The sequence below is a fragment of the Caretta caretta genome, chromosome 3 (genome assembly GCF_965140235.1).
Source record: "Caretta caretta isolate rCarCar2 chromosome 3, rCarCar1.hap1, whole genome shotgun sequence".
In the NCBI taxonomy this organism is placed as follows: Eukaryota; Metazoa; Chordata; order Testudines; family Cheloniidae; genus Caretta; species Caretta caretta.
In genome coordinates, this window is record NC_134208.1 from 1,482,820 (window position 1) to 1,509,941 (window position 27,122).

A 27,122-nucleotide genomic window follows, 5' to 3' on the forward strand; every position below is an offset into this window, starting at 1 on the left:
TACAAAACACAGTGACTCTTCTTTATTAATACATGAAATAGATGCCCGAGCAGAGCTGGCCCGTGCCAGGGTAGGGCACCACCGCCCGCAGAGCTGGCCACGGGCCCCTCCCCCACATGGCTCCCTCAGCGGCAGGGCTGCCCGCCGGCTCTTCTCTGGTGTCATCTGTGCGGGGCCGGGGCCCCCCAGTCCTGCGTGCCCCACGGGCGCCCTCCGGCCCTGGCGTGTGGGTGGCTGGGGTCTCTGCCTGGGGCGGTGAGGGGCTGAGGTGGTGAGCAGGAGCTGTGCAGCAGGGGCATGGCAGGCAGGTGCCCCTCAGGGCGGGCAGCAGGGCAGGAATGGGCGCGACAGGATGATAAATAACAGGGAGGTGCCGGTCGATGTGGGTCGGGGAGGGGCCTGGCTTCAGGGGAGGGGGATCCCCACCCCGGGCCTGGGGCATCCCTGCAGGATTTACAGCCCGGAGCATCCCTGGAGCCCCCCGCAGCAGCTGGCCGGCCTGCAGGAGACACGTCCGTGGCTGGCCCCTGAGGAGCCCTGGCCATGAGCCCCCTGGGCCCCTCAGCCGGGTGGGCTGGGGGTAGCTGGGAGCAGCGAGGGACCCGGGGGCCGCTCTGGGCAGGGCCTGGGAGCCAGGAGCCCTCCAGCTCATTCAGGGCAGGGCTGCCCTGCTCGGGGGCGGGGGGGGCACTGGGCTGGGCTCCACGGGGCACTCGCTGCCTCCTGAGCCCCTGCTGCAGCACATGGGGGTGGGCTGCCGGCCTGGGCTCCCCTCTCCCCATGCCCAGGGGGCCACGTCTCCGGCAGCTCCCCAGAGAGGCCAGGCCAGGCCAGCTGCGGTGGGGGGTCCCCCTGCCCCCGGCTCTGATGGGGCACAGCCTTTGCAGCCCCGAGGGCGAGGGTGCTGCGGGGCCGGCCCAGGATGCAACGGGCCCGGAGCCCAGCTGGGCCCCTGCCCCGTGCCCAGGGGCAGCGTCACAGTGGGGTAGGGACTAGCCGGCCTCGTCCCCTGGGCTGGGGTACAGCAGCACCCCGCTGAAGACGGTGAGCGGCTCGTCGGAGGAGTGGGCCAGCTGGCCCGTCACCAGGTCCACGCAGAGCGTCTCGCCGGCCTCCAGCTGCAGCAGCAGGTTGAAGACACCCAGGGAGCCCGGGCTGGGCTGGTTCTCGGCCACCGGCTTGTTCTCCAGGCCCTCGGGCTGGTAGCCGCCCGAGTCGCTGCGGGCGATGCCCTGGTTGGAGCGCGACAGCACGGCCTCGACCTTCTCGCTCCGGTGCCCCGTCAGCACGGCGCTGATGAAGTACCGCCCGGACACGGGCACAGTGAAGACACCTGGGAGGGGGCAGCCCATCAGCGGGGCAGGAGCGTCCCCCCAGGGGGTCTCATCGCCCCAGGGCACTGCCCCTGGGGCCTGGGGGGGGGGGGGCTGAGCACGCGATGAGCCCCTGCCAGCCCTGCCCCGGGCTCCCCACACACAGCTCTGCCGGTGCCCCCAATCCCGCCCCACAGCCCCCTGCTGCCCCAGCCCTGGGCTCCCCTCCCCCAGCCCTGCCAGTGCCCCCAATCCCTCCCCACAGCCCCCTTCTGCCCCAGCCCTGGGCTCCTCTCCCCCAGCTCTGCCGGTGCCCCCAATCCCGCCCCACAGCCCCCGGCCAGCCCAGCCCTGGGCTCCCCACACACAGCCCTGCCAGTGCCCTCAATCCCGCCCCACAGCCCCTGCTACCTCATCCCTGGGCTCCCCACACACAGCTCTGCCGGTGCCCCCAATCCCACCCCACAGCCCCCTGCTACTCCATCCCTGAGCTCCCCTCCCCCAGCCCTGCCAGTGCCCCCAATCCTGCCCCACAGCCCCTGCTACCCCATCCCTGAGCTCCCCTCCCCCAGCCCTGCCAGTGCCCCCAATCCCACCCCACAGCCCCCTGCTACCCCATCCCTGAGCTCCCCTGCCCCAGCCCTGCCAGTGCCCCCAATCCCGCCCCACAGCCCCCGGCTACCCCAGCCCTGGGGTCCCCCCCAAGCTCAGCCAGGGCCCCTGAAGCCCCCCCCCCAGCCCCAGCTCTGCCAGTAACACTAAATTCCGCCCCCGCCCAGCCCCTTGCTGCTCCCCCCTCCTGAGCCCGAGGGGAGACCCCCTGGCCTGGGGCTGACGTGGACAGTCACTGCCGATGAGCAGGACACCCCAAACCAGCGCGGCAGCCCCCTGCTCTCTAGCTCACCCACACCAGCTGGGTACGAGGCACTGTGGGGGGCTGGCTATGGGGAGCTCCCACCATGGGGCTGGCCGTGGGGCGCTGCTCACCGGTGTAGGGGTCGTAGGCGTCCCCGTCGTTCACCAGCAGCCTGTCGAAGGGGATGGTACCGGGCTCCACGTGCCGGGACGTCAGCGCGGCCGAGAAGGCGACTCTGGGCACCACGGCCGCCTCGCCCACCGGGCCTGGCACAGAGAGACGGGGTCGGCACGGTGCCATTAGGACCCCCCGTTCCCAGCCTCCTCCCTGCCCCCAGGCAGGTCTGTGTCCCCCACAGCTCCTCGCCCATCACCCGATGCCCAGGGCCCCCAGCCAGTCACCCCCCCAGCTCTCCCTGCCCCCCGTGCCCGGGGCCCCCAGCCCACCCCCACCTCCATGCCATGCCCAGGGGCCCCCAGCCCGTCAGACCCCAGCTCTCCCTGTCCCCCACACCCAGGGGCCCCTATCCCACCCCCAGCTTTCCCCCACCCCCAGGGCCCCCATACAACCACACGCCCGGCTCTCCCCACCCCCTGGCCCACCCCCCCGTCCCTCCCCACAGCCAGCCTCACCTTGCTCGCCAGGGAGCCCTGGAAGAGAAGGGAGAGGAGACGAGAGGTGAGCGCAGGGTGCTGGGGCTTGGCAGGGCCTGGGGGGTAGCAGGGCGGGGGGGAGCTGTGCAGTGGGGCGGGGGGGTAGGAGGGCAGGGGGAGCTGTACAGTGGGGGGGTAGCAGGGTGGGGGGAGCTGTGCAGTGGGGGGGTAGCAGGGCGGGGGAGCTGTGCAGTGGGATGGGGGGTAGCAGGGCGGGGGGAGCTGTGCAGTGGGATGAGGGGTAGCAGGGCGGGAGATCTGTGCAGTGGAGGGCTGGCAGGGCGGGGGGAGCTGTGCAGTGGGATGGGGGGTAGCAGGGCGGGAGATCTGTGCAGTGGGGGGCTGGCAGGGCGGGGGAGCTGTGCAGTGGGGATGGGGGGTAGCAGGGCGGGGGAGCTGTGCAGTGGGGGGGTAGCAGGGCAGGGGGAGCTGTGCAGTGGGGCAGGGGGGTAGCAGGGCGAGGGAGCTGTGCAGTGGGGGGGTAGCAGGGAGGGGGAGCTGTGCAGGGGGGGGTAGCAGGGCGGGAGATCTGTGCAGTGGAGGGCTGGCAGGGCGGGGGAGCTGTGCAGTGGAGGGCTGGCAGGGCGGGGGAGCTGTGCAGTGGGGATGGGGGGTAGCAGGGAGGGGGAGCTGTGCAGTGGGATGGGGGGTAGCAGGGCGGGGGAGCTGTGCAGTGGGGGGCTGGCAGGGCGGGGGAGCTGTGCAGTGGGGGGGTAGCAGGGAGGGGGAGCTGTGCAGGGGGGGTAGCAGGGCGGGAGATCTGTGCAGTGGGGGGTAGCAGGGCGGGGGAGCTGTGCAGTGGGGATGGGGGGTAGCAGGGAGGGGGAGCTGAGCAGTGGGGCAGGGGGGTAGCAGGGCGGGGGGAGCTGTGCCTGAACCGGGGTGGGGGATACAGGGTGAGCACCCAGGAAAGGGGCCCCTGGGGTGGCCGGGGCGTTGGCTCATGGCCAGGTTCTGGTTCCCCAGGTGCCGCCTGGCCTGGGCCGGGTTCTCCTCTATGCGGAGCGGGGGCCACAGGCCCCAGGGCAGCGCACGAGGGGCAGCGCAGCCCTGGCTCAGGGTCTGTGACCCCCTAGGAGCTCGGCCCGTTGCTGGGGGCCATTGGGGCATTGCCTCCCCCGGCCCCCCATCGAAAGCGGCTGTGCCAGGCCGGGTTTCCTCGTGGCTCAGGCTGGTCCCTTGGTGGCGCAGGCGGGTGGGAGGCCGACACCCGTGCGGGTGGGCGCCTGGGGCGGGCAGGGGTCAGGCCCTGTGGCACCCGCGTGAGGCTGTGGCTGTAACCAGAGCCGTGGGGCCCGTGAGGTGGGGAGGGAGCGGAGGGGCAGCCGTTGGCAGTGGCTGAGTTTGTGCCATGACCCTGCGATGGACCCAGCCACTCCCCTCCCCGTGGGGCAGGGCTGCTCCTCACCTGGGGGTCCCATGGGACCTTGTTCTCCGTCCTTGCCTGAGGGCCCTGCTGGCCCTGAGGGACCCGGTCTTCCCATGGGGCCTTCGGGTCCAGGTGGGCCGGGGGGTCCTGAAACAGAACCCAGAGAGTTAGAGCTGCCCCCCTGGGCCAGTAGGAGCCTCCACCCCCACCCCCCTGAGCGTCCGCCCCCGAGATCGGAGCCCTGGATCCCACCCCAATCCACCCCCTGGAACCAGCCAGTCCCCACCAAGGGGCAATCGGAGCCATGGCCAGTCCTCACCCCTGTGCTGTCCCAGCTCCCCACATGGTGCCTCGTCTCTTGCCCCACCACGGTGTCCTGCCCCCATGCCCAGCGGTGCCTGGGGGCCCTGCCCCCCGGTGCCCTGCCCCCTGATGCCCTGCCCCCATACCCAGTGGTGCTCAGGGGCCCTGCCCCCCAATGCCCTGACCCCCATGCCTAGCAGCGCCCGGGAGCCCTGCCCCCTGATGCCCTGCCCCCATACCCAGTGGTGCCCAGGGGCCCTGCCCCCCAATGCCCTGCCCCCCATGCCCAGCAGCACCCACGGGCCCTGCCTCCCGGTGCCTTCCCCCCCTACCCGGCGGTGCCTGGGGGCCCTGCCCCCGGTGCCCTGCCCCCCATGCCCAGCAGCGCCCAGGGGCCCTGCCCCCCGGTGCCCTGCCCCCCATACCCGGCGGTGCCCGGGGGCCCTGCCCCCGGTGCCCTGCCCCCCATGCCCAGCAGCACTCGGGGGTCCTGCCCCCCAATGCCCTGCCCCCCATGCCCAGCAGCGCCCAGGGGCCCTGCCCCCCGGTGCCCTGCCCCCCATACCCGGCGGTGCCCGGGGGCCGTACCTGCCAGGTCCAGGTGCGTGAGGTTGTGCACCTCGCCCTGCAGGCGCAGCAGGGAGGCATTGAGGGTGCTCAGGCGGGGGTGGACGGTGCCCAGGCGGGCGTCCTGCAGCTTGTCGAGCAGGGCGCCGTGGGTGCGCAGGGTGCCGTTCACCTCCTGCAGGCAGCCCCACAGCCCCGTCACGTGCTTGCTCAGCCCCTCCTTGACCTTGCGCAGGCTGCCGGAGACGGCGTCCAGCCGCTCGCAGACGCCCTCCAGCTTGGCCAGCCGCTGCTCCAGGCCGCCGGCCGCACGCCGGCATTCCCCGGCCTCGCCCCGCAGCGTGCCCCCCAGCTGGTGCAGCTGGTGCGTCACCCCCTCCAGCCGCTCCTCGCTCTCGGCCGCGCGCTCCGTGGCCTCGGCCTGCACCTTGTTGATCTCGGCGATGATGCGGTCCTTGGTGGAGCCCAGCTCGTGGAGGTCGGTCTGGTGCTTGTCCACGGTGCTCTGCAGCCCGCGCAGCGTGTCGTTCAGGGAGCTGAAGCTCAGGATCACCTCGGACAGCTCGCCCTGCAGCGACTTCAGGTCCACGGCCGACGTGCCCCCGAAGACGCTGAAGCCGTCCAGGGGCTTGTGGGCCTCCACGGGCTCCCGGCCCTGCTCCGGCTTCCTGGGCAGCAGCGGGCAAGCCCCAGTGCAGGCCGCCACCTCCCCGCGCAGCCGGCCCACCTCCTCCTGCAGGGCAGCGCAGGCCCGGCTGCAGCCGCGCTGCTCGGCCTGCCCCGTGCCGCTCAGCGCCCCCAGCTCGGCCTCCAGCCGGCCCAGCCGCGCCCCCGTGCGGTTGAAGTAGAGCGCCAGGTCCTTGGCGCTAGGGTCGGTGGCGCTGCCCGCTGCGCCCAGCCGCTGGCTCTCCAGCTTCTTGATCTCGGCCGCCAGGCGCCCTAGCGACTCCCCGTTCGCCCCCACCAGCTCCCGCAGCTTCTTCCCCTCGGCCTGCAGGGCCCGCACGGAGCCGGCCAGCCCGTCCCTGGAGCTGCTGAGCTGGTGCAGGCCAGAGCCCAGGCTCCGCAGCTGCACCTCGTTATCCTGCACCCGGCGCGCCAGCTCACTGAGGATGTCGCTGGTCTGTGAGTCCCGGCTGCCCAGGGAGGGGGCCTGGGGCGTGGGGCAGGGCTGGCTGCACCCCACGCCCGGGCCCTGCTGCTCTGTCGCCACAGCCACACTCTGAGCCACGCTGTCCTTCAGCGTCTCCACGTCGCGGCTCAGGTTGACCAGGGCCCGCTGCACGTGGGCCTGGAAGCCGCTCAGCTGGCCGGCCACGTTGGCGAGCTCCCCCTCGGCCCCACTGAGCCGCCTGCTCAGCTCCCCCGCCAGGTGGCCGTGCAGGTGGGGCAGCTGCTGGGCGTGGTGCTCCTCCAAGCGGCGCTGGGTGGCGTTCAGACGCCCCTCCATCTCCACCAGCCGGCCCTCCAGCGCCCGCCCTGCCCCTGCCGGCTCCAGACCAGCCAGCTCGTGGTCCAGGCGCCCATTGAGGATGGCGAAGGAGCCAGAGACGCGGTCCAGCCCCCGCTCCAGGTCAGCCACCCTGCCGCGCAGCTCATCCAGCTGGGAGCAGCAGTCCTTGGGCAGGCGCCCTGCCAGGCCGCTCACGTGCCGCTGGATGCTCTCCACCGCCTCCCGGTTGCGCTGGTCCACAGAGCTGATCAGTTTCTCCAGGCCCCGCATGCGCTCGCGGTCCTCGGCCTGCTGCCGCCGCAGGCCCTCGCTGCCCTCCAGGCAGGTGGCGCAGGACTCCTGCACCCGCCGCTCCACCTCCTGCAGGAGCAGTGCCCCTCCTGGCGGGGCCCCCGGCCCCTGCCCGGGCCCCTGCCCGTTGCTGAGATTGGTCAGCTCGGCGTCGTGGCTGGAGATGCGGTTGTCCAGGCGCTGCAGATGCCTCTGGATCTCGTTGAGGGTCTCCTTCATCTCGGGCTGGGCGGCCGCGTCGGCCGGCTGCTTCCCGTTCAGCGACAGCTCCACCGCCTTGTGCCCCTCCTGCAGCAGCTTCTCCGTGGTGGCCTGCAGGTCCTGCAGCTGCTTGCTCAGGCTCTGCACCTTCTCCTCCAGCTGCTTCACCTTCTCCGCCTCTCCCCGGCCTGCAGAGCAGAGCGCTCTGAGCGGGGCTCCCCCGAGCCGGGCATGGCCCCAGGCAGCCCTCCCCGCCCCGCCCCGCCTTGCCCCCGGCCTGCAGAGCAGAGCGCTCTGAGCCGGGCTCCCCCGAGCCGGGCACGGCCCCGGGCAGCCCTCCCCGCCCCGCCCCGCCTCGCCCCCGGCCTGCAGAGCAGAGCGCTCTGAGTGGGGCTCCCCCGAGCCGGGCACGGCCCCGGGCAGCCCTCCCCGCCCCGCCCCGCCTCGCCCCCGGCCTGCAGAGCAGAGCGCTCTGAGCCGGGCTCCCCCGAGCCGGGCACGGCCCCGGGCAGCCCTCCCCGCCCCGCCCCGCCTCGCCCCCGGCCTGCAGAGCAGAGCGCTCTGAGCGGGGCTCCCCCGAGCCGGGCATGGCCCCAGGCAGCCCTCCCCGCCCCGCCCCGCCTCGCCCCCGGCCTGCAGAGCAGAGCGCTCTGAGCCGGGCTCCCCCGAGCCGGGCATGGCCCCGGGCAGCCCTCCCCGCCCCGCCCCGCCTCGCCCCCGGCCTGCAGAGCAGAGCGCTCTGAGCGGGGCTCCCCCGAGCCGGGCATGGCCCCAGGCAGCCCTCCCCGCCCCGCCCCGCCTCGCCCCCGGCCTGCAGAGCAGAGCGCTCTGAGCCGGGCTCCCCCGAGCCGGGCATGGCCCCGGGCAGCCCTCCCCGCCCCGCCCCGCCTCGCCCCCGGCCTGCAGAGCAGAGCGCTCTGAGCGGGGCTCCCCCGAGCCGGGCACGGCCCCAGGCAGCCCTCCCCGCCCCACCCCGCCTCGCCCCCGGCCTGCAGAGCAGAGCGCTCTGAGCCGGGCTCCCCCGAGCCGGGCACGGCCCCGGGCAGCCCTCCCCGCCCCGCCCCGCCCCCGGCCTGCAGAGCAGAGCGCTCTGAGCGGGGCTCCCCCGAGCCGGGCATGGCCCCAGGCAGCCCTCCCCGCCCCACCCCGCCTCGCCCCCGGCCTGCAGAGCAGAGCGCTCTGAGCCGGGCTCCCCCGAGCCGGGCACGGCCCCGGGCAGCCCTCCCCGCCCCGCCCCGCCCCGCCCCCGGCCTGCAGAGCAGAGCGCTCTGAGCCGGGCTCCCCCGAGCCGGGCACGGCCCCAGGCAGCCCTCCCCGCCCCGCCCCGCCCTGCCCCCGGCCTGCAGAGCAGAGCGCTCTGAGCCGGGCTCCCCCGAGCTGGGCACGGCCCCAGGCAGCCCTCCCCGCCCCGCCCCGCCTCGCCCCCAGCCTGCAGAGCAGAGCGCTCTGAGCCGGGCTCCCCCGAGCCGGGCACGGCCCCGGGCAGCCCTCCCTGCCCCGCCCCGCCTCGCCCCCGGCCTGCAGAGCAGAGCGCTCTGAGCCGGACTCCCTGGCCACCACCTCTGGCTGAGCTGAGGCTCTGGGTCCCTAGTTCTGGCCCCCAAGCTGGCCAAGGCTTTTCCCTTCGGGGTGCAGTTGCCCCAGGTGGCCACCAGCCGCTCTCAGCTGTATCCCATGGAGATCATAGAATCATAGAATCATAGAATATAAGGGTTGGAAGGGACCCCAGAAGGTCATCTAGTCCAACCCCCTGCTCGAAGCAGGACCAATTCCCAGTTAAATCATCCCAGCCAGGGCTTTGTCAAGCCTGACCTTAAAAACCTCTAAGGAAGGAGATTCTACCACCTCCCTAGGTAACGCATTCCAGAGTTTCACCACCCTCTTAGTGAAAAAGTTTTTCCTAATATCCAATCTAAACCTCCCCCACTGCAGCTTGAGACCATTACTCCTCGTTCTGTCATCTGCTACCATTGAGAACAGTCTAGATCCATCCTCTTTGGAACCCCCTTTCAGGTAGTTGAAAGCAGCTATCAAATCCCCCCTCATTCTTCTCTTCTGCAGGCTAAACAATCCCAGCTCCCTCAGCCTCTCCTCATAACTCATGTGTTCCAGACCCCTAATCATTTTTGTTGCCCTTCGCTGGACTCTCTCCAATTTATCCACATCCTTCTTGAAGTGTGGGGCCCAAAACTGGACACAGTACTCCAGATGAGGCCTCACCAATGTTGAATAGAGGGGAACGATCACGTCCCTCGATCTGCTCGCTATGCCCCTACTTATACATCCCAAAATGCCATTGGCCTTCTTGGCAACAAGGGCACACTGCTGACTCATATCCAGCTTCTCGTCCACTGTCACCCCTAGGTCCTTTTCCGCAGAACTGCTGCCTAGCCATTCGGTCCCTAGTCTGTAGCTGTGCATTGGGTTCTTCCGTCCTAAGTGCAGGACCCTGCACTTATCCTTATTGAACCTCATCAGATTTCTTTTGGCCCAATCCTCCAATTTGTCTAGGTCCTTCTGTATCCTATCCCTCCCCTCCAGCGTATCTACCACTCCTCCCAGTTTAGTATCATCCGCAATGGGGGGTCCCAGCATGCAACGGGGCCTGGCGCTCAGGCAAGAGGGAGCGTTGTGTGCTGGGAGCGGAGGTCGAGGCCAGCTCAGTCTGGAGGGCAAAGAGAGGGGGCGCTGGGGAGCAGGGGCAGCCGAGAGACTCTGCAACTCTGCCCCCAAACAGGACCCCCACACCTTCCCTCTCTGGGCCTCATTCCCGCCCCAGCTCCCCACACCTCACCTCTCCCTGCACAAACCTGGCTCTCCCCCCCAATCCCCAAGCCATTGGTACCTTCTCCGCCCAGGCCGCTCAGGGGGTTCCCAAAGCCGGAAAGTGTGGGTCGGCCGGGCTTGGGGCGCGGGCGGGTGGTGGTGAGAGGGGGGCCCTGGGCTGGCCCCTCCAGGCAGTCGTCACCCGAGTAGCCGTGGCAGCATTTCCACTCCATGTCCGACACGGTCTTATAGGCCACCTTATAGCGGGGCCTCAGGTAACTGCGATACCTGCAGGGCGAGGGAGAGCGGGTGAGACACCGGCGCTGCCCACCGGGGGGCGCCACCCCTGCCCTGTGCTAATAGTGTAGTTGTAGGGTTTTATGTTTGTATTTTGTATAACTTAGAATGAAGGCTAAAGGATGATCATGTCGTATGTATTCAGTGTATTGTTGTATGCTATGATTTGATTGTATTCTGCTGGCCACCCTGACTGGACAGCAGGAAGGAACGACCCTGGGTCATTGGAAAAAACACCTCGGACAGGCTGCCTGTGTCTGAACTGATGTCGAGGCAGGAACAGACCAGAATGGTCCCTATGGCTGAGTCTGGTCACCTTTTGTTTTAGGAGAAGTTTTCATATATAAGGGCTTGTTTCTTTTCTGCATTGCAAACGAAGTTGCGTAAGGTTCTTTTGTAATCCCTTTAGTAACCATATAACCCTTTCTAAAATGTTATCCTGTCTGAAATTCTCTGTAAAATCGTTTGGTGTGAGTGAAGGATGTGTGCATGGGCAAGGAGGAGTGTGGAATCATAGAATCATAGAATATCAGGGTTGGAAGGGACCTCAGGAGGTCATCTAGTCCAACCCCCTGCTCGAAGCAGGACCAATCCCCAACTAAATCATCCCAGCCAGGGCTTGGCCAAGCCTGACCTTAAAAACTTCTAGGGAAGGAGATTCCACCACCTCCCTAGGCAACGCATTCCAGTGTTTCACCACCCTCATAGTGAAAAAGTTTTTCCTAATATCCAACCTAAACCTCCCCCACTGCAACTTGAGACCATTACTCCTCGTTCTGTCATCTGCTACCACTGAGAACAGTCTAGATCCATCCTCTTTGGAACCCCCTTTCAGGTAGTTGAAAGCAGCTATCAAATCCCCCCTCATTCTTCTCTTCTGCAGGCTAAACAATCCCAGTTCCCTCAGCCTCTCCTCATAACTCATGTGTTCCAGTCCCCTAATCATTTTTGTTGCCCTCCGCTGGACTCTTTCCAAGTTTTCCACATCCTTCTTGTAGTGTGGGGCCCAAAACTGGACACAGTACTCCAGATGAGGCCTCACCAATGTCGAATAGAGGGGAACGATCACGTCCCTCGATCTGCTGGCAATGCCCCTACGTATACATCCCAAAATGCCATTGGCCTTCTTGGCAACAAGGGCACACTGCTGACTCATATCCAGCTTCTCGGCCACTGTAACCCCCAGGTCCTTTTCTGCAGAACTGCTGCCGAGCCATTCGGTCCCTAGTCTGTAGCAGTGCATGGGATTCTTCTGTCCTAAGTGCAGGACCCTGCACTTATCCTTGTTGAACCTCAGATTTCTTTTGGCCCAATCCTCCAATTTGTCTAGGGCCCTCTGTATCCTATCCCTACCCTCCAGCGTATCTACCACTCCTCCCAGTTTAGTGTCATCTGCAAACTTGCTGAGGGTGCAATCCACACCATCCTCCAGATCATTTATGAAGATATTGAACAAAACCGGCCCCAGGACCGACCCCTGGGGCACTCCACTTGATACTGGCTGCCAACTAGACATGGAGCCATTGATCACTACCCGTTGAGCCCGACAATCTAGCCAGCTTTCTATCCACCTTATAGTCCATTCATCTAGCCCATACTTCTTTAACTTGCTGGCAAGAATACTGCGGGAGACCGTGTCAAAAGCTTTGCTAAAGTCAAGGAACAACACGTCCACCACTTTCCCTTCATCCACAGAGCCAGTTATCTCGTCATAGAAGGCAATTAGATTAGTCAGGCATGACCTTCCCTTGGTGAATCCACACCTCACAATGGAAGCCTCACAAATGTCCAGATGGTCAAGAAGAAGTGAGAAACTTGGAGAAACAATCACAAAACATCCATTGTTGTTGATGCTCAATGAGTTAGCAGCACTGATGACCTCGGAGGCGAGGCAACAAATAAGAGAGAACAGCAGAAAACCCCACAATTAACACCACTTAAGCACTAACAATTACAGAATGACATTGCAGAATGACAAAATCCACAGACTAAAGTGGGAATTTACAAGTATAATGCTGGGGTGTTTTGCCATAAGACTCTGGGTTCAGTCCTGCAAAACCTCGGAGCATCGGATCACGACCGACAGAGCCAGCTCCTCACTCAAGCTCGGTCTAACTGGCCATTAGATTGACTCGAATTACGACAGACTGGTAAATATAAGACCATCTGCAGGACTTGTGAGTGTGTGATTCAATGCATATGCTAACTGTTGTATTTTCAATAAACGCGGCGTATTGCCTCTTCCCCTGAAAAAGATCCCGTGTGCCTCTTATAAGCAAGCTAATAGCAGGTGAGACACCAGCATTGCCCTGGGCTACTTCATGGATCCCCAGGCCAGAAGGGCCCAGTGTGATGGACTGGTCTGGCCCCAGCCTCGCAGGGCCCAGGGCTGTCCCCGGAGCAGAGCTCCTAGAGAAACAGCCGTTCTGGATCTAGAATGAGCCGGTGAGGGAGAATCCAGCCCGGCCCCGGAATTGCTCCCGAGGTTAGTGACTCTCACTGTTAACAATTGACACCTTTTTGCCAGTTGGAATTGGTGGTGTCAGCTTCTTGCCACTGGCTCTTGTCCAACCTTCCTCTGCCAGCCCGACGAGCCCTTAGCTCAGGGGGGCCAACCTGGAGCTCCAGAGCCGCACGCGGCTCTTCAGAGGTTACTATGGGGCTCCTTGTGCAGGCCCCGACTCTGGGGCTGGAGCGACAGGCGCCAACTTTCCAGTTTGCCGGGGGTGCTCACTGCTCAACCCTGGCTCTGCCCCAGGCCCTGCCCCCACTCCACCCCTTCCCGCCCCCTCCCCTGAGCCGGCCGTGCCCTCGCTCCTCCCCCAGAGCCTCCTGCGCATGCAAAACAGCTGATCATGGTAGGCGAGAGGCAAGGGGGGAGGGGGAAGCGCTGGGGGCTGGAGGAGGGGAGCAGCTGATGGGCTGCTGATGTATTACTGTGGCTCTTTGGCGATGTATATTGGGAATTCTGGCTCCTTCTCAGGCTCAGGTTGGCCACCCCTGCCCTATAGGGTCTCCAACCCTCCTGGTTTGGCCGGGAGTCTCCCGGAATCAGGCTCCATCTCCCAGAGGCTACTGAAGCCAAACCGAGAGATTTTAGGCTGCTAAAAGCCCGGCAGTGCAGTGGGGCTCCCGGAAGTGACCGGCATGTCCAGCAGCAGCTCCTAGGCAAAGACAGGGCCAGGGGGTCTCCACGTGCTGCCCCCGTCCCGAGCGCTGACTCCACAGTTCCCACTGGCCGGGAACAGGGAACCACAGTCAGTGGGAGCTGTGGGAGTGGTGCTGGCAGGCAGGGGCAGCACGCAGAGCCACCTGGCTGCCCCTGAGCCTAGGAGCCGCCGCCGGACAAGCCAGTCACTTCCGGGAGCCACCCGAGGTAAGCACCGTCCATCAGGAGCCCATACCCCTCACCCCCTCTTGCATCCCAACCGCCCTTCCATCAGCCCCTCCTGCACCCAAACTCCCTCCCGGAGCCCACAACCCACACTCACACCCCAATCCCCTGCAGCTCAGCCCAGAGCCCCCTCCCGCACCCCAAACCCCAGACCAGTGAAATGAGGGAGGGTGAGGGAAAGCAAGTGACGGAGGGAGGGGGAATGGAGTGAGCGGGATGGGGCCTCAGAGAAAGGGCGGGGCAGGGGCGGGACCTTGGGGAAGGGGGTGGGGCAAGGGTGTTTGGGTTTGTGGGATTAGACAGTTGGCAACCCTATGAGCCCATGGTGCAATATTTGTTCCCATGTAGGTTCTTACAGCCTGGGGTCAAGTCCCCCCTGAACCTTCCTTTTGAGAACATAAGTCCAGCAGAGGTAGGGTTGCCAACTTTCTAATTGCAGAAAACTGAACACACTTGCCCCTCCCTCTGCCCTGCTCCTTCCATCAGGCCACGCCCCTTCTCCAAGGTCATGCCCCCCCGCTCACTCCATCCCCCCTCCCTCCATCACTTGCTCTCCCCCACCCTCGCTCACTCACTCATTTTCACCGGGCTAGGGCAGGGTGTGACGAAGTGGGACTGTTCTTAATGTTTCCTCTGAATAGTGTGGGGGTGCCTCAGTTTCCCTTAGGCAGTTCTTAAGTCTCTAGGGGGTGGGGTGAGGGTGTATGATCATTGCAGAGCCCTAGAGGGCAGGTGTGTGCAGGGGTCTGGACACAGAGAATGGCCGACACCCTGTTTCCTGGCCACTGATGGCCTGGGCCCTTCCCCCCTGCAAGGTGAGAGCTAAAGGGTTGGAGAACAAAGGAATCAGGTGCTCTCCTGGCCTGGGAAAGGAACAAAGCCCAGAGGAGGAGGGGCTGGAGGGAGTTTCAGTTTGGGGCTGGCTGGGACATGGAGTGAAGGGCAGACGTGGTTGTCTGGCTCACTGACCCCAAAATGGACCCAGCTGAGGGGTCCTGTTCTCTGCACCTACAAGCTCTGTTAGACCATGTTCCTGTCGTCTAATAAACCTCCTGTTTCCCCGGCTGGCGGAGAGTCCCGTCTGACTGCGGAGTTGGGGGGCAGGACCCTCTGGCTTCCCCAGGAGCCCCGCCTGGGCGGACTCGCTGTGGGAAGCGCACGGAGGGGCAGAGGATGCTGAATGCTCCGAGGTCAGACCCAGGAAGGTGGAAGCTGTGTGAGCTGTGTGTCCTGCAGACAGGCTGCTCCCAGAGAGGAGACTTCCCCAGAGTCCTGACTGGCTTCATGGGGAGTAGTTCCAGAGCATCGCCCGGGGACTCCGTGACTCAGGGCGTTGGGGTGCGGGCAGGGGATGAGAGGAAAGTGATCAGGAACAGTCAGCATGGATTCACCAAGGGAAGGTCATGCCTGACTAATCTAATCGCCTTTTCTGATGAGATTACTGGTTCTGTGGATGAAGGGAAAGCAGTGGATGTATTGTTTCTTGACTTTAGCAAAGCTTTTGACACAGTCTCCCACAGTATTCTTGTCAGCAAGTTAAGGAAGTATGGGCTGGATGAATGCACTATAAGGTGGGTAGAAAGCTGGCTAGATTGTCGGGCTCAACGGGTAGTGATCAATGGCTCCATGTCTAGTTGGCAGCCGGTATCAAGTGGAGTGCCCCAAGGGTCGGTCCTGGGGCCGGTTTTGTTCAATATCTTCATAAATGATCTGGAGGATGGTGTGGATTGCACTCTCAGCAAATTTGCGGATGATACTAAACTGGGAGGAGTGGTAGATACGCTGGAGGGGAGGGATAGGATACAGAAGGACCTAGACAAATTGGAGGATTGGGCCAAAAGAAATCTGATGAGGTTCAATAAGGATAAGAGCAGGGTCCTGCACTTAGGACGGAAGAACCCAATGCACAGCTACAGACTAGGGACCGAATGGCTAGGCAGCAGTTCTGCGGAAAAGGACCTAGGGGTGACAGTGGATGAGAAGCTGGATATGAGTCAGCAGTGTGCCCTTGTTGCCAAGAAGGCCAATGGCATTTTGGGATGTATAAGTAGGGGCATAGCGAGCAGATCGAGGGACGTGATCGTTCCCCTCTATTCGACATTGGTGAGGCCTCATCTGGAGTACTGTGTCCAGTTTTGGGCCCCACACTTCAAGAAGGATGTGGATAAATTGGAGAGAGTCCAGCAAAGGGAACAAAAATGATTAGGGGACTGGAACACATGAGTTATGAGGAGAGGCTGAGGGAGCTGGGATTGTTTAGCCTGCAGAAGAGAAGAATGAGGGGGGATTTGATAGCTGCTTTCAACTACCTGAAAGGGGGTTCCAAAGAGGATGGCTCTAGACTGTTCTCAATGGTAGCAGATGACAGAACGAGGAGTAATGGTCTCAAGTTGCAGTGGGGGAGGTTTAGATTGGATATTAGGAAAAACTTTTTCACTAGGAGGGTGGTGAAACACTGGAATGCGTTACCTAGGGAGGTGGTAGAATCTCCTTCCTTAGAGGTTTTTAAGGTCAGGCTTGACAAAGCCCTGGCTGGGATGATTTAACTGGGAATTGGTCCTGCTTCGAGCAGGGGGTTGGACTAGATGACCTTCTGGGGTCCCTTCCAACCCTTATATTCTATGAGCTCTCCGGCTGGGGGTGTGGGCTCAGGAGTGGGGCCAGGGATGAGGGGTTTGGGGTGCAGGAGGGGGCTCAGGGCTAGGGCAGTGCATTGGGGTGCGGGCGGGGGATGAGTGCTCCGGCTGGGGTGCGGGCTCGGGGGTGGGGCCAGGGCTGAGGGGTTTGGGGTGCAGGAGGGGGCTCAGGGCTAGGGCAGGGCATTGGGGTGCGGGCGGGGGGTGAGTGCTCCGGCTGGGATGCGGGCTCGGGGGTGGGGCCAGGGCTGAGGGGTTTGGGGTGCAGAAGGGGGCTCAGGGCTAGGGCAGGGCGTTGGGGTGCAGGTAGGGGATGAGTGCTCCGGCTGGGGGTGTGGACTCGGGGGTGGGGCCAGGGCTGAGGGGTTTGGGGTGCAGGAGGGGGCTCAGGGCTAGGGCAGGGCGTTGGGGTGCGGGCGGGGGATGAGCGCTCCGGCTGGGGGTGTGGACTTGGGGGTGGGGCCAGGGATGAGGAGTTTGGGGTACGGGAGGGGGCTCAGGACTGGAGCAGGGAGGTCGGGTGTGGGAGGCGGTTCGCCTAGGAGCTAGAGGAACATGCTGGCCACTTCCGGGAGCCGCGCAGAGCCGGGTAGGGAGCCTGCCAGCCCCGCACGAACCAGAGCCACCAGAGCCCCATTTTGACCCCGTGTTCTGGTCAAAATCGGGATGCTGGACAACCCTAGGCAGAGCTGCAGCAGTGTGAGCCCTCGGGAACGGAGGCTCTGAACACAACGCTTTGGGACAATGCTGCTTTTAACCAGTTTCCTTTCAATGACACAAGCCCGGAATCGGTTCCCTCACCCTGGCAAATCTTTTTTTAACTTTCCCGATTTGTTTGGGAGTTTACGTTTAACACAGCCCTGCTCTGTCTTGGCTTTGTGTCTGCGGCTGCCTGCTGGCACAGCCGGTTCCTGGGCGGTGCGGGGCTAACCGGGTTCTCCTGGAGTCGCTCGTTCTCAGCCAGGTTTTCTAACCCTCTGATCGTTCTCCGGGCTCTTCCCAGACCCGCCTTGATCTGTGGGCACCAGGCCTGGACACAGGACCCCAGCAGCGGGCACACTGGTGCCCCATACATAGGGAGGCCACAGGGCTCACCCTGGAGGAAGGGTGAGATCCCTGGGGGACTTGGCCCATGGGAGGGTGTGACGTTATGAGTGTAATATAATAGCTCATGGAAAGGTGACAGGGCCAGAAAGAGTTAATGAACTCCCAGACTGACCTGACCCAGGGCCGGGCTGTAAAGACTGGTTAGAAGGATCTGTAAATGAACAGAGCTGTGAAATGCAGCCGGCATTGTGAGAGAGAGAAGGGGAGCTGTGTGCTCAGGTCTCCTGATGTCAGCAAACAAGTCTTGTCTATTACCATGGCTTTGATTCAAAGATCAAAAGAGGAATATTAACATTTAGGAAGACACTGGAGTGACATGGTATTACTGTCTATATGGCTCTTTGAAGGTTGTGGTAACCCGTATCTGAACTGTTCATGGATAAATGACCCTGGGCTAATTGCCAGGATGTTTGGGAGAAGGAAAGTGAAGCCGATTGTTTTCGCAGGCCAAAAGGCTGCAGGGAATATATAAAACCCTGGGACACGATCCTTCTTCATCTCCGATCTGCTTTGGGTTTCAAGAAGGGGAAATCCTGAGCCATAAGGATTGAGTTCCCCAGTCACTGACTGGAGTCACCCTGAACATGGACATTGGACTGTAACCCGTGGACTATTTCTAAAAGGACTTTTGGCAACTACAGACTCACCATCTCTGCTCTGTATCTGAACCTCAAGAACTGAACTCAAGTCTGTCTGTATATTGATCTTTCAACCAACTCTCCCTCTTTTCATTTTTAATAGATTTTAGTTTAGTTACTAAGGATTGACTGTAAGCGTGTATTTGGGGTAAGATCTGAGTTATCATTTGACCTGGGTCTGGGGCTTGGTCCTTTGGGGTCAGGAGAATCTTTTCTTTTCTATGATGAAATAAGATTTTCAGAATTTAGCATCCTATGCTTGACGTGTGTGTCTGGATGGAGGCCTACGGCTGGGCACTTTAAGGGCACTGCGTTGTTTGGATGTCTGAGTACCCAGGGGGGTGCTGGAGAAGCTGGTTTGGGCTGGCTGGGTAAATCGAAGGAGTGGAATATCCACCAGTGGTTGGGGTTTGTCCGTCCCGGTCTGTTTGCAGTTCACCCTGATTGAGTGACCTCAGCTGGCTCCCACGGGCAGCCCCGTCACAGAGGGCTCCTCCCAGAGGCCAACCCTGTGGGGCTGTGACCGGGGCAAACTGGAGCCATGGAAATATGGCAGGTTCTGGTTCTTCTGGGACCGGGCCAGGGCTGCTGTCTCTAGAACAGTTCCCAGCCTTTCCCGCTAGGGGGCGCCCTGTACCTTCCCTGGGGGCGCTGGACGGGGCCAGCGTGCTCCATCTGCAGCTGCTGTCTCTGGGTCCCTGCTCTGCCCGCTGCCCCCCGGGGCAGGGCGATGCCAGGCCGCCAGGCCTCGTTCCCTCCATGGAGACCATGACCCCAGCTCCCCCCGCCCCGCAGCCAGGCACCAGCAATGCACCAAACCCCACACCTCTCCCATCCCTGGGATTTCACACCCCCACGCCCAGGACCTCTCTCCTTTCCCTTCCCAGTGCCAGTCCTCCCATCTCCTGCCAGCCCCCCACTGCACTCAGAGGTCACTGTGCTTCTGTCCACTGGCAGCTCCCTGCCCCCAGCCCAGGTAGCATGAGGCTCCCCTCTCTCCACATTGCAGCACAAGGCCCACCCCAGAACGTCTATATCTTGGCCAGGACAGAGCCAGGCACAGGGGCTACGCACACAAGGCCCCGCTGGTTCCCGACCCGCAGCCCCCTGCTCGCCCAGCCCTGGGCTCCCCCCAGCCTGCCAGTGCCCCTCACTCCCGACCCTCAGCTCCCGGGTCTCTTGCCCCCACACTCACGTCACCATGCGTGGGCACTGGAGCTGTCCCCACCCGCAGGGCTGGTAGTCGGGTTTGACGAAGGTGTCCACGCCGTCCTCCACCATGCAGCTCACCGTGCGCGTCACCACGTAGGCGCACCAGTTCCTGCGGCAGGAGTGAGAATCAGGCCCAGCAAGCACAAGGCGCCTCCCCTGCCCCCCACGTGCAGCGACCCCCCGGCCTGGTGCAGCGAGCCCCCTACCTCCCACCCTGCTGCAGCGAGCCCCCTGGCCTGGTGCAGCGAGCCCCCCCTGCAGCAAGGGCCCCGGCCCGCTGGGAGCAGCCGGTCACAGCTCACTGCTAATGGGACAACGAGCCTGTTAAAGAGGCTCCCCCCCACTCCTTTTGATCTCTGCCCTGTCCGGTGCCCCTGGCAGCAGCCAGCCCCTTTGATCACAGAGGGGGAACCAGCAGGGTCACGAGCAGGGTAACTCAGGGGAGGACCAAGTTTGTGGCTTCTGGGGCAGGATGTGCCATGGCCCCCCCGAGCCTCCCAGGAACTTGGGGCAAAGGTAAATTCTGCCCCCACCCCCAGCCTCTCCAGCCCAGAGTCGTCTCTGCTGGGCGGGTGGCTGCCAGGCCCCCCACTGCACTGTGGGGTGGCTGCAGGATTGTCTGCCCCACTGGGGCTATTACAGGAGGGACCCCACTGGCTGGGGGCTGGGGCAGGTCTAGCCCTGGCAGCAGGGGGCGTTTGGGCGGCTGTGCCAGGGGCCCATGAGGTGATTCCCATGGGACACCCCCCAGTGCAGCTGAGACCCTATTGGTTCAGGGAAACCCCTACCCCAGCCAGCCCCATCTCCTTGTGGGTTTGACGGGGCCCAGCCTTTTCCCAGGCAACTCCCCGCTCCCAGCCTGGGGTCTCCCCTGAGCCCCTTCCTCTGCTCCCTGCAGCCCCACCCGGGCTCTGAGCTCCCCGGGGCCAGCGAGGGGCCCAGCCTGCAGCCACCAGCTCTCTGCACCAGTCTGGCTGCAGCACGTCCCTGAGCCCCGGGCTGGGATGGTTAATCATTGCGGGGCTGGGGGGGGGCTGGGCCAGTTTGCAGGGGTGTGACGAAGCGGGACTGTTCTTAATGTTTCCTCTGAATAGTGTGGGGGTGCCTCAGTTTCCCCATGCAGTTCTTAAGTATCTAGGGGGTGGGGTAAGGGTGTATGACCGTTGCAGAGCCCTAGAGGGCAGGTGTGTGCAGGAGTCTGGATACAGAGAATGGCCGACACCCTGTTTCCTGGCCACTGATGGCCTGGGCCCTTCCCTCCTGCAAGGTGAGAGCTAAAGGGTTGGAGAACAAAGGAATCAGGTGCCCTCCTGGCCCCGGAAAGGGACAAAGCCCAGAGGAGGAGGGGCTGGAGAGGGTTTAAGTTTGGGGCTGGCTGGGGACATGGAGTGAAGTGCAGATGTGGTTGTCTGGCTCACTGCCCCCCAAAATGGACCCGGCTGAGGGGTCCTGTTCTCTGCACCTACAAGCTCTGTGTTAGACCACGTTCCTGTCGTCTAATAAACCTCTGTTTTACTGGCTGGCTGAGAGTCCCGTCTGACAGCTGAGTTGGGGGGCAGGACCCTCTGGCTTCCCCAGGACCCCGCCTGGGGGTACTCGCTGTGGGAAGCGCACGGAGGGGCAGAGGAGGCTGAATGCTCCGAGGTCAGACCCAGGAAGGGGGAAGGCGGGTGACCTGTGTGTCCTGCACATAATGGCACATGATGGGGGGGGGGGAATAAACAAGGGGAAATAGTTTTACTTTGTGTAATGACCCATCCACTCCCAGAGTCCTGCCTGGCTTCGCAGGGAGCCGCTCCAGAGCATCGCCCGGAGACTCCGTGACAGGGGGGCATGAGTGGGGGGAAACATGGAGCTGCCCCATGGGCCCTGGCTGCCATGAAAACAGGGGGAGCCTGCCCATCCCCCGCATAGCTCCGGGGGTGTAGCCCCCCCCACCATGCTGCAGGGAGAACCCCGCCCTGTGCTGGCAGTTCGGTGGGGGGGGGGGCCTTTCTGCTGAGCAAACACAGACCCAGACTGGGGTCAGGGAGGGGGGGCTCAGCAGGGGGCAGACTGGGGGGGCTGTGCTGCAGGGAGGGGGGCTCAGGGGGGCAGGCTGGGGGGTTGTGCTGCAGGGAGGGGGACTCAGGGGGGCAGGCTGGGGGGTTGTGCTGCAGGGAGGGAGGACTCGGGGGGGGGGGCGAGCTGGGGAGACTGTGCTGCGGGGGGGCTCAAGGGGGGCCCTCTGCACTCCCAGCCGGCTGTCGCTCCTGGCTGGTTCCCAGCCTCCCTCCCAAACGCCTGCTCTGGGACACAAGCCGCCTCCCTTCCTGTCCCGAGTGTGGGGCTGAACCGCCCCGCTGCCTGCTCTAGGGCCCAGGGGCTCTGCCCCCCCGCAGCTGGGACTCCTCCACAGGGGGTGCCCTGCCCCATGGCGCGTCATACAGAGCAATGCCAGGCCCCTGCGCGAGGCACGGACCTGGCTGGGGGTCCCTGCGTCGTCAGGGTGGGGACGTCCCTGCCCCAGAGAGCAGCCCTTGGGGCCGCGATGCCCCCGGGGCATGGGCGGCGCTGCCCGCGGCCCAGTCCCCTCTGGCAGGACACTGGCATCGAACGGGCCAGGCCGAGCCATGGGGCCAGGCCAGGCTGGGGAGCGAGGGGGGGCCTGTCCATGTCCTGTGGGTCACTAAGCCCCTCCCAACCCCTCCTCCTGTCACAGCTTTGCTGGGGGCTCGCCAGCTGCTCCCTGCCCCAGAGCCCCCCATAGGAGCACTGGGCACTGCACCCCCATCCCCCTGCCAGCCCCTGGGGCGTCTGGCTGGCCCCACCCCCTCCCCTGGCTGGGGGGGACTGGGTCCCGCTCTGCCCCGTCCGGCTGAGGCTGCTCCTGGGGGGCTGGCAGGGGCTGCCCGCTGCGGCTGGCACCTCCCGTTTGCTGGGAACACGGTGCCCAGGCTGGTGCCCAGCGAGGCCGCGTGTCCCTCCCCCGGGCAGCTGTGCCGGCCCCAATGCGGACATGGCTCCAGCTCAGCGGAGACTGAGCCACGGCCAGAGGCAGCTGCCCCCTGCCCGGGAGTGCCCCTCCCCTGCCCCCCGACAGCGCCTCCCCCTGCCCCCCACAGCGCCCCCTGCCCCCCGACGGTGCCTCCCCCAGCCCCCCGACAGCGCCCCCTGCCCCCCGACGGTGCCTCCCCCTGCCCCCGACAGCGCCCCTCCCCTGCCCCCCGACAGTGCCACCCCCTGCCCCCAACAGTGTCCCCTTATCCCCCCGACAGCGCCCCCCTGCCCAATGGTGCCCCTTGTCCCCCTTGACACAGTCCCCCCACAGCGCCTCCCCTGCCCCTTTGCCAGTGCCCCGCTCCCCGGGCACATGCTCCATCTGGCTGCGGCTCCGCAATCCCTGGGCCCCTCTCGCTCGCGGCTGGCGTGGGGCCAGGCCAGGCTCACTCGGCGCTTCACCATCGTCCCCGCCCCAAGCAGCAGGGCCCAGCGGGGGTGCAGGGGCCTGGCCTGTGGGGTGGGGGCCAGTTGGTCTGCTCGAGAGCCCCCCAGTGCCCCAGTCAACGCACTGCAGCCCCGGGGGCCCCCCGGCCGGGTGCCACATCTCCCAGAGCACCCCCACCTCACCAGACACACACGCTGCTGAGTATTTCCACGCCCTGGGCACACACCCGCTGCAAGGAATTAGCACAGCTGAGCCCCCGTCTCCCTCCCCCGAGCCCCCAGCCTCCCTCCCAGCTCCCCCTCCCCATCCTCCCGCTGCCCCCCACTCCTCTGTGTCCCCTGGCTCCCCCAACCCACCCTCTCCTCCCTCCCGCCTGCTCCCCCACCTCCGTCCCCCCAGCCCCCTTCTCCACTCCCCCTTCCCCCTGCTCCCCAACCCTCTGTGCCCTCTGGCTCCCCCACCTCCCAAACCCCTGCCACCGCCAACTCCTCCCTCCCACCACCCCCGGTCGGAGGCTTTCCATGTGCCTCACACACAGGAATCTGCGCATGTCCCAGGTCAGTGTCCCTCCCCCATTCTGGGCCTGGGGACACTGAGGCACGGAGCAGGGCCGGGACCCACCTGAGACCACCCAGCGAGGTGGAGCTATGCCCAGGGGCTGCAGACAGATGCCCCCAAGACGCGCCGCCCACAGCCACGGCAGATGCCTGCAGCAGCTGGGCCGAACCCCACAAAATGAGCCACCGGGAGACTGGTCCTCCTGCCCTAGGGGATCCCCAGGGTGTCCCCTCCAGCCCAGCACCTCCCTGGGACTCTCCTCATCTCCATGGGGCGGGGGAGCCCCCCGAGTGCCCTTCCAGCTCTCCGTGCTGGGACCTCTTGTCCAAGGCCAGATGGGGTTCCCCAGGGTGCCCCTCGGCGCCCACAGCCACCCTCACACTCCAGGTCACACAGCTCCCTGCCTCCAGCGAGTGGGGCCCCCTGGGGCCAGGACCCACGGTGCCCCCGGGCTCAGCTCTCAGCTGTGGGGCCAGCCTGGGCCCCCAGGCTGCCAGTCGCGCCCCGCCCGCCCCTGCCCCGGCGCGGCCCCTTACCTGTGCCGGCTGGCGGCCCGGGCGCTGGGCTGGGCCTGCGGGCTCCCCTGGGCAGCGGGGGCCGGGCCCTGGCTCAGCGGCGCGGCCCCCCCGGTGTAGAGGCTGTAGCGGGGCGGGTAGTTGGCGGCCCAGGCCACCCCGGCCAGGAGGCAGCAGAGGCTGCCCCAGAGGCGCGCCATGGCCGTGTGGGCGCGAAGGCGTCGGGCCGTCCCGCTCAGCCGCTCATGGCTCCCCGCGCCGTCCACACGTCCCGCCCCAGCCGGGCTGCTCCCCTCGCTGGGGCTGGCCTCCCCTCCGCCCGCCCCTCCAGCTGTCAGCCCCGCCCGCCCCCACTTCCTGCCCCCCGGCCCCCCCGGCCTGGCTCAGCGCCCCCCTGCCCCCAGGGCCACCTGGGCCCTTTCTTCCTGCAGCTCCTGCGAGGGGCTTTTCTGCAGCTCCAGTTCCTGCTGCCCCCGCCCCCCCCGCCAGCCCCCTCCCCCGCCCGGCCGCAATCACATCTGCTTCTCGTTAGGCCGGGACGCCAACACGGACAGGGGAGAAAACACAGAAAACGGGAAAAGCAAGAGAGGCCGGGCAGGGGGCCAGGGGCCGCGCAGCAGCCAGGACGGCAAGCGCTACCGAGTGGGGTCCCTGCCGGGCGCTGGCCCAGCCCCGCTGCGGCGCCCCCAGCCCCGCCACGGCACCCCCGGCTCTGCCACGGCATCCCCAGCCCTGCTACGGCACCCCCGGCTCTGCCACGGCACCCCCAGCCTCGCCACGGCACCCCCAGCCCTGCTACGGCACCCCCGGCTCTGCCACGGCACCCCCAGCCCCGCCACGGCACCCCCGGCTCTGCCACGGCACCCCCAGCCCTGCTACGGCACCCCCGGCTCTGCCACGGCACCCCCAGCCCCGCCACGGCACCCCCAGCCCTGCTACGGCACCCCCGGCTCTGCCACGGCACCCCCAGCCCCGCCACGGCACCCCCAGCCCTGCTACGGCACCCCCGGCTCTGCCACGGCACCCCCAGCCCCGCCACGGCACCCCCAGCCCTGCTACGGCACCCCCGGCTCTGCCACGGCACCCCCAGCCCCGCCACGGCACCCCGGCTCTGCCACGGCACCCCCGGCCCCGCCACGGCACCCCCGGCCCCGCTATGGCACCCCCAGCCCTGCTACGGCACCCCCCAGCCCCGCCACGGCACCCTCGGCTCTGCCACGGCACCCCCAGCCCCGCCACGGCACCCCCGGCTCTGCCACGGCACCCCCAGCCTTGTCCTGGCACCCCCAGCCCCGCCACGGCACCCCCGGCTCTGCCTCGGCACCCCCAGTCCTGCTATGGCACCCTCAGCCCCACCACGGCACCCCCAGCCTTGCCCTGGCACCCTCAGCCCCACCACGGCACCCCCGGATCCGCCACGGCACCCCCAGCCCCGCCACGGCACCCCCAGCCCTGCCACGGCACCCCCGGCTCTGCCTCGGCACCCCCAACCCTGCTACGGCACCCTCAGCCCCACCACGGCACCCCCAGCCTTGCCCTGGCACCCCCAGCCCCGCCACGGCACCCCCAGCCCCACCACGGCACCCCGGCTCTGCCACGGCACCCCCGGCCTTGCCCTGGCACCCCCGGCCTTGCCCTGGCACCCCCAGCCCCACCACGGCACCCCCAGCCCTGCTACGGCACCCCCAGCCCCGCCACGGCACCCCCAGCCTTGCCCTGGCACCCCCAGCCTTGCCACGGCACCCCCAGCCCTGCCCTGGCACCCCCAGCCCTGCTCCGGCACCCCACACCTCGTGCCACTGCTGGGCTACAGGCCCTGCCATTCAGTCCTTTGGCACCCTGGGCTGCAGAGAGGGCTGCAGCCCTGCCCCGGCGTGTGGCTGGTGCCGGCCCGTTCCCAGCCCGGCACTAGTCACCTCTGACCCCAGGCTCCTGAGACCCCCCCAGCACACACACACACAGGGTGCCTGGCTGAGTGGGGGGCTGGGACCGGGGTGGGCTCTCTGACCCGGCCCCCAACTACGTCCCCACTTCCAGCCCCGTCACAGCTGGGCAGCCCCATGGGCAGCACCGTGGGGTGGGGGTGGGTGGAAATACACAGCTGTGCCCGCACTGGACCCCGGAGCCACCCCCCCACCCCTGGGGCAGCGTGTGCAGATCCCTGCACGGCCCCCCGCCCCCCAGATACGCACTCCTCCCCCCACATACCCTATGGATACGCACACCCAGATACGCACTCCTCCCCCCACGTACCCTATGGATACGCACACCCAGATACGCACTCCTCCCCCACACACCATATGGATACGCACACCCAGATACGCACTCCTCCCCCCACGTACCCTATGGATACACACACCCAGATACGCACTCCTCCCCCCACGTACCCTATGGATACACACACCCAGATACGCACTCCACCCCCACAAACCATATGGATACACACACCCAGATACGCACTCCTCCCCCCACGTACCCTATGGATACACACACCCAGATACGCACTCCACCCCCACAAACCATATGGATACACACACCCAGATACGCACTCCTCCTCCCACACACCCTATGGATACACACACCCAGATACACACTCCTCCCCCCACGTACCCTATGGATACACACACCCAGATACGCACTCCTCCCCCCACGTACCCTATGGATACACACACCCAGATACGCACTCCTCCCCCCACGTACCCTATGGATACACACACCCAGATACGTACTCCTCCCCCCACATACCATATGGATACACACACCCAGATACGCACTCCTCCCCCCACGTACCCTATGGATACACACACCCAGATACGTACTCCTCCCCCCACATACCCTATGGATACACACACACAGAAACGCACTCCTCCCCCCACGTACCCTATGGATACACACACACAGAAACGCACTCCTCCCCCCACATACCGTATGGATACACACACACAGATACACAGACAGGGACACCCACACACAGAGTGATACCCCCCCTACACACACACACACACGCGCGCGCACAATGATATATGTGAATGATCACTGGGAATTGTTTAAGAACACTTTACTAGATTCCCAAAATGCAAGGAACAAGGCCAAATTGGTTAAAAAATGCCAACCTAGGTTAGCAGGGAAGGGGGGGTGTTACTAGTAATGAGTATAAATCAGAAGCCAGGTTTCAGAGGAGCAGCCGTGTTAGTCTGTATCCGCAAAAAGAACAGGAGGACTTGTGTCACGGAGTCCCTGGGCGATGCTCTGGAACTGCTCCCCATGAAGCTAGGCAGGACTCTGGGGAAGTCTCCTCTCTGGGAGCAGCCTGTCTGCAGGACACACAGCTCACACAGCTTCCACCTTCCTGGGTCTGATCTCGGAGCATTCAGCCTCCTCTGCCCCTCCGTGCACTTCCCACAGCGAGTCCGCTCAGGCGGGGCTCCTGGGGAAGCCAGAGGGTCCTGCCCCCCAACTCCGCAGTCAGACGTGACTCTCAGCCAGCCAGTAAAACAGAAGGTTTATTAGACGACAGGAACATGGTCAAAAACAGAGCTTGCAGGTGCAGAGAACAGGACCCCTCA

General features: G+C 65.3%; 1 protein-coding gene across 1 annotated transcript; it reads right to left on the reverse strand.

Moving 5' to 3' along the window:
• EMILIN1 (elastin microfibril interfacer 1) lies at positions 1 to 23,863 on the reverse strand. Its single transcript, XM_075126265.1, has 8 exons — positions 23,578 to 23,863; positions 19,040 to 19,165; positions 9,852 to 10,060; positions 5,083 to 7,194; positions 4,231 to 4,338; positions 2,802 to 2,819; positions 2,301 to 2,435; positions 1 to 1,333 (listed from the first exon to the last, which is right to left on the reverse strand). Exons 1-8 carry the CDS (start codon positions 23,754 to 23,756, stop codon positions 993 to 995), a joined length of 3,228 nt encoding a protein of 1,075 aa, XP_074982366.1. The 5' UTR covers positions 23,757 to 23,863; the 3' UTR covers positions 1 to 992.
• Between the last annotated feature and the right edge of the window lie 3,259 nt (positions 23,864 to 27,122).

Excerpts from the sequence above, each read along its gene's own strand:
- EMILIN1 (XM_075126265.1), bottom strand. The coding sequence starts at position 23,756 with ATGGCGCGCCTCTGGGGCAGCCTCTGCTGCCTCCTGGCCGGGGTGGCC. Across the intron at positions 10,061-19,039 it reads CAGTGCCCACGCATGGTGAC|GTATCGCAGTTACCTGAGGC; the intron begins GTGAGTGTGGGG and ends CTCGCCCTGCAG. Across the intron at positions 1,334-2,300 it reads CGCCTACGACCCCTACACCG|GTGTCTTCACTGTGCCCGTG; the intron begins GTGAGCAGCGCC and ends GCCCCCTCCCAG.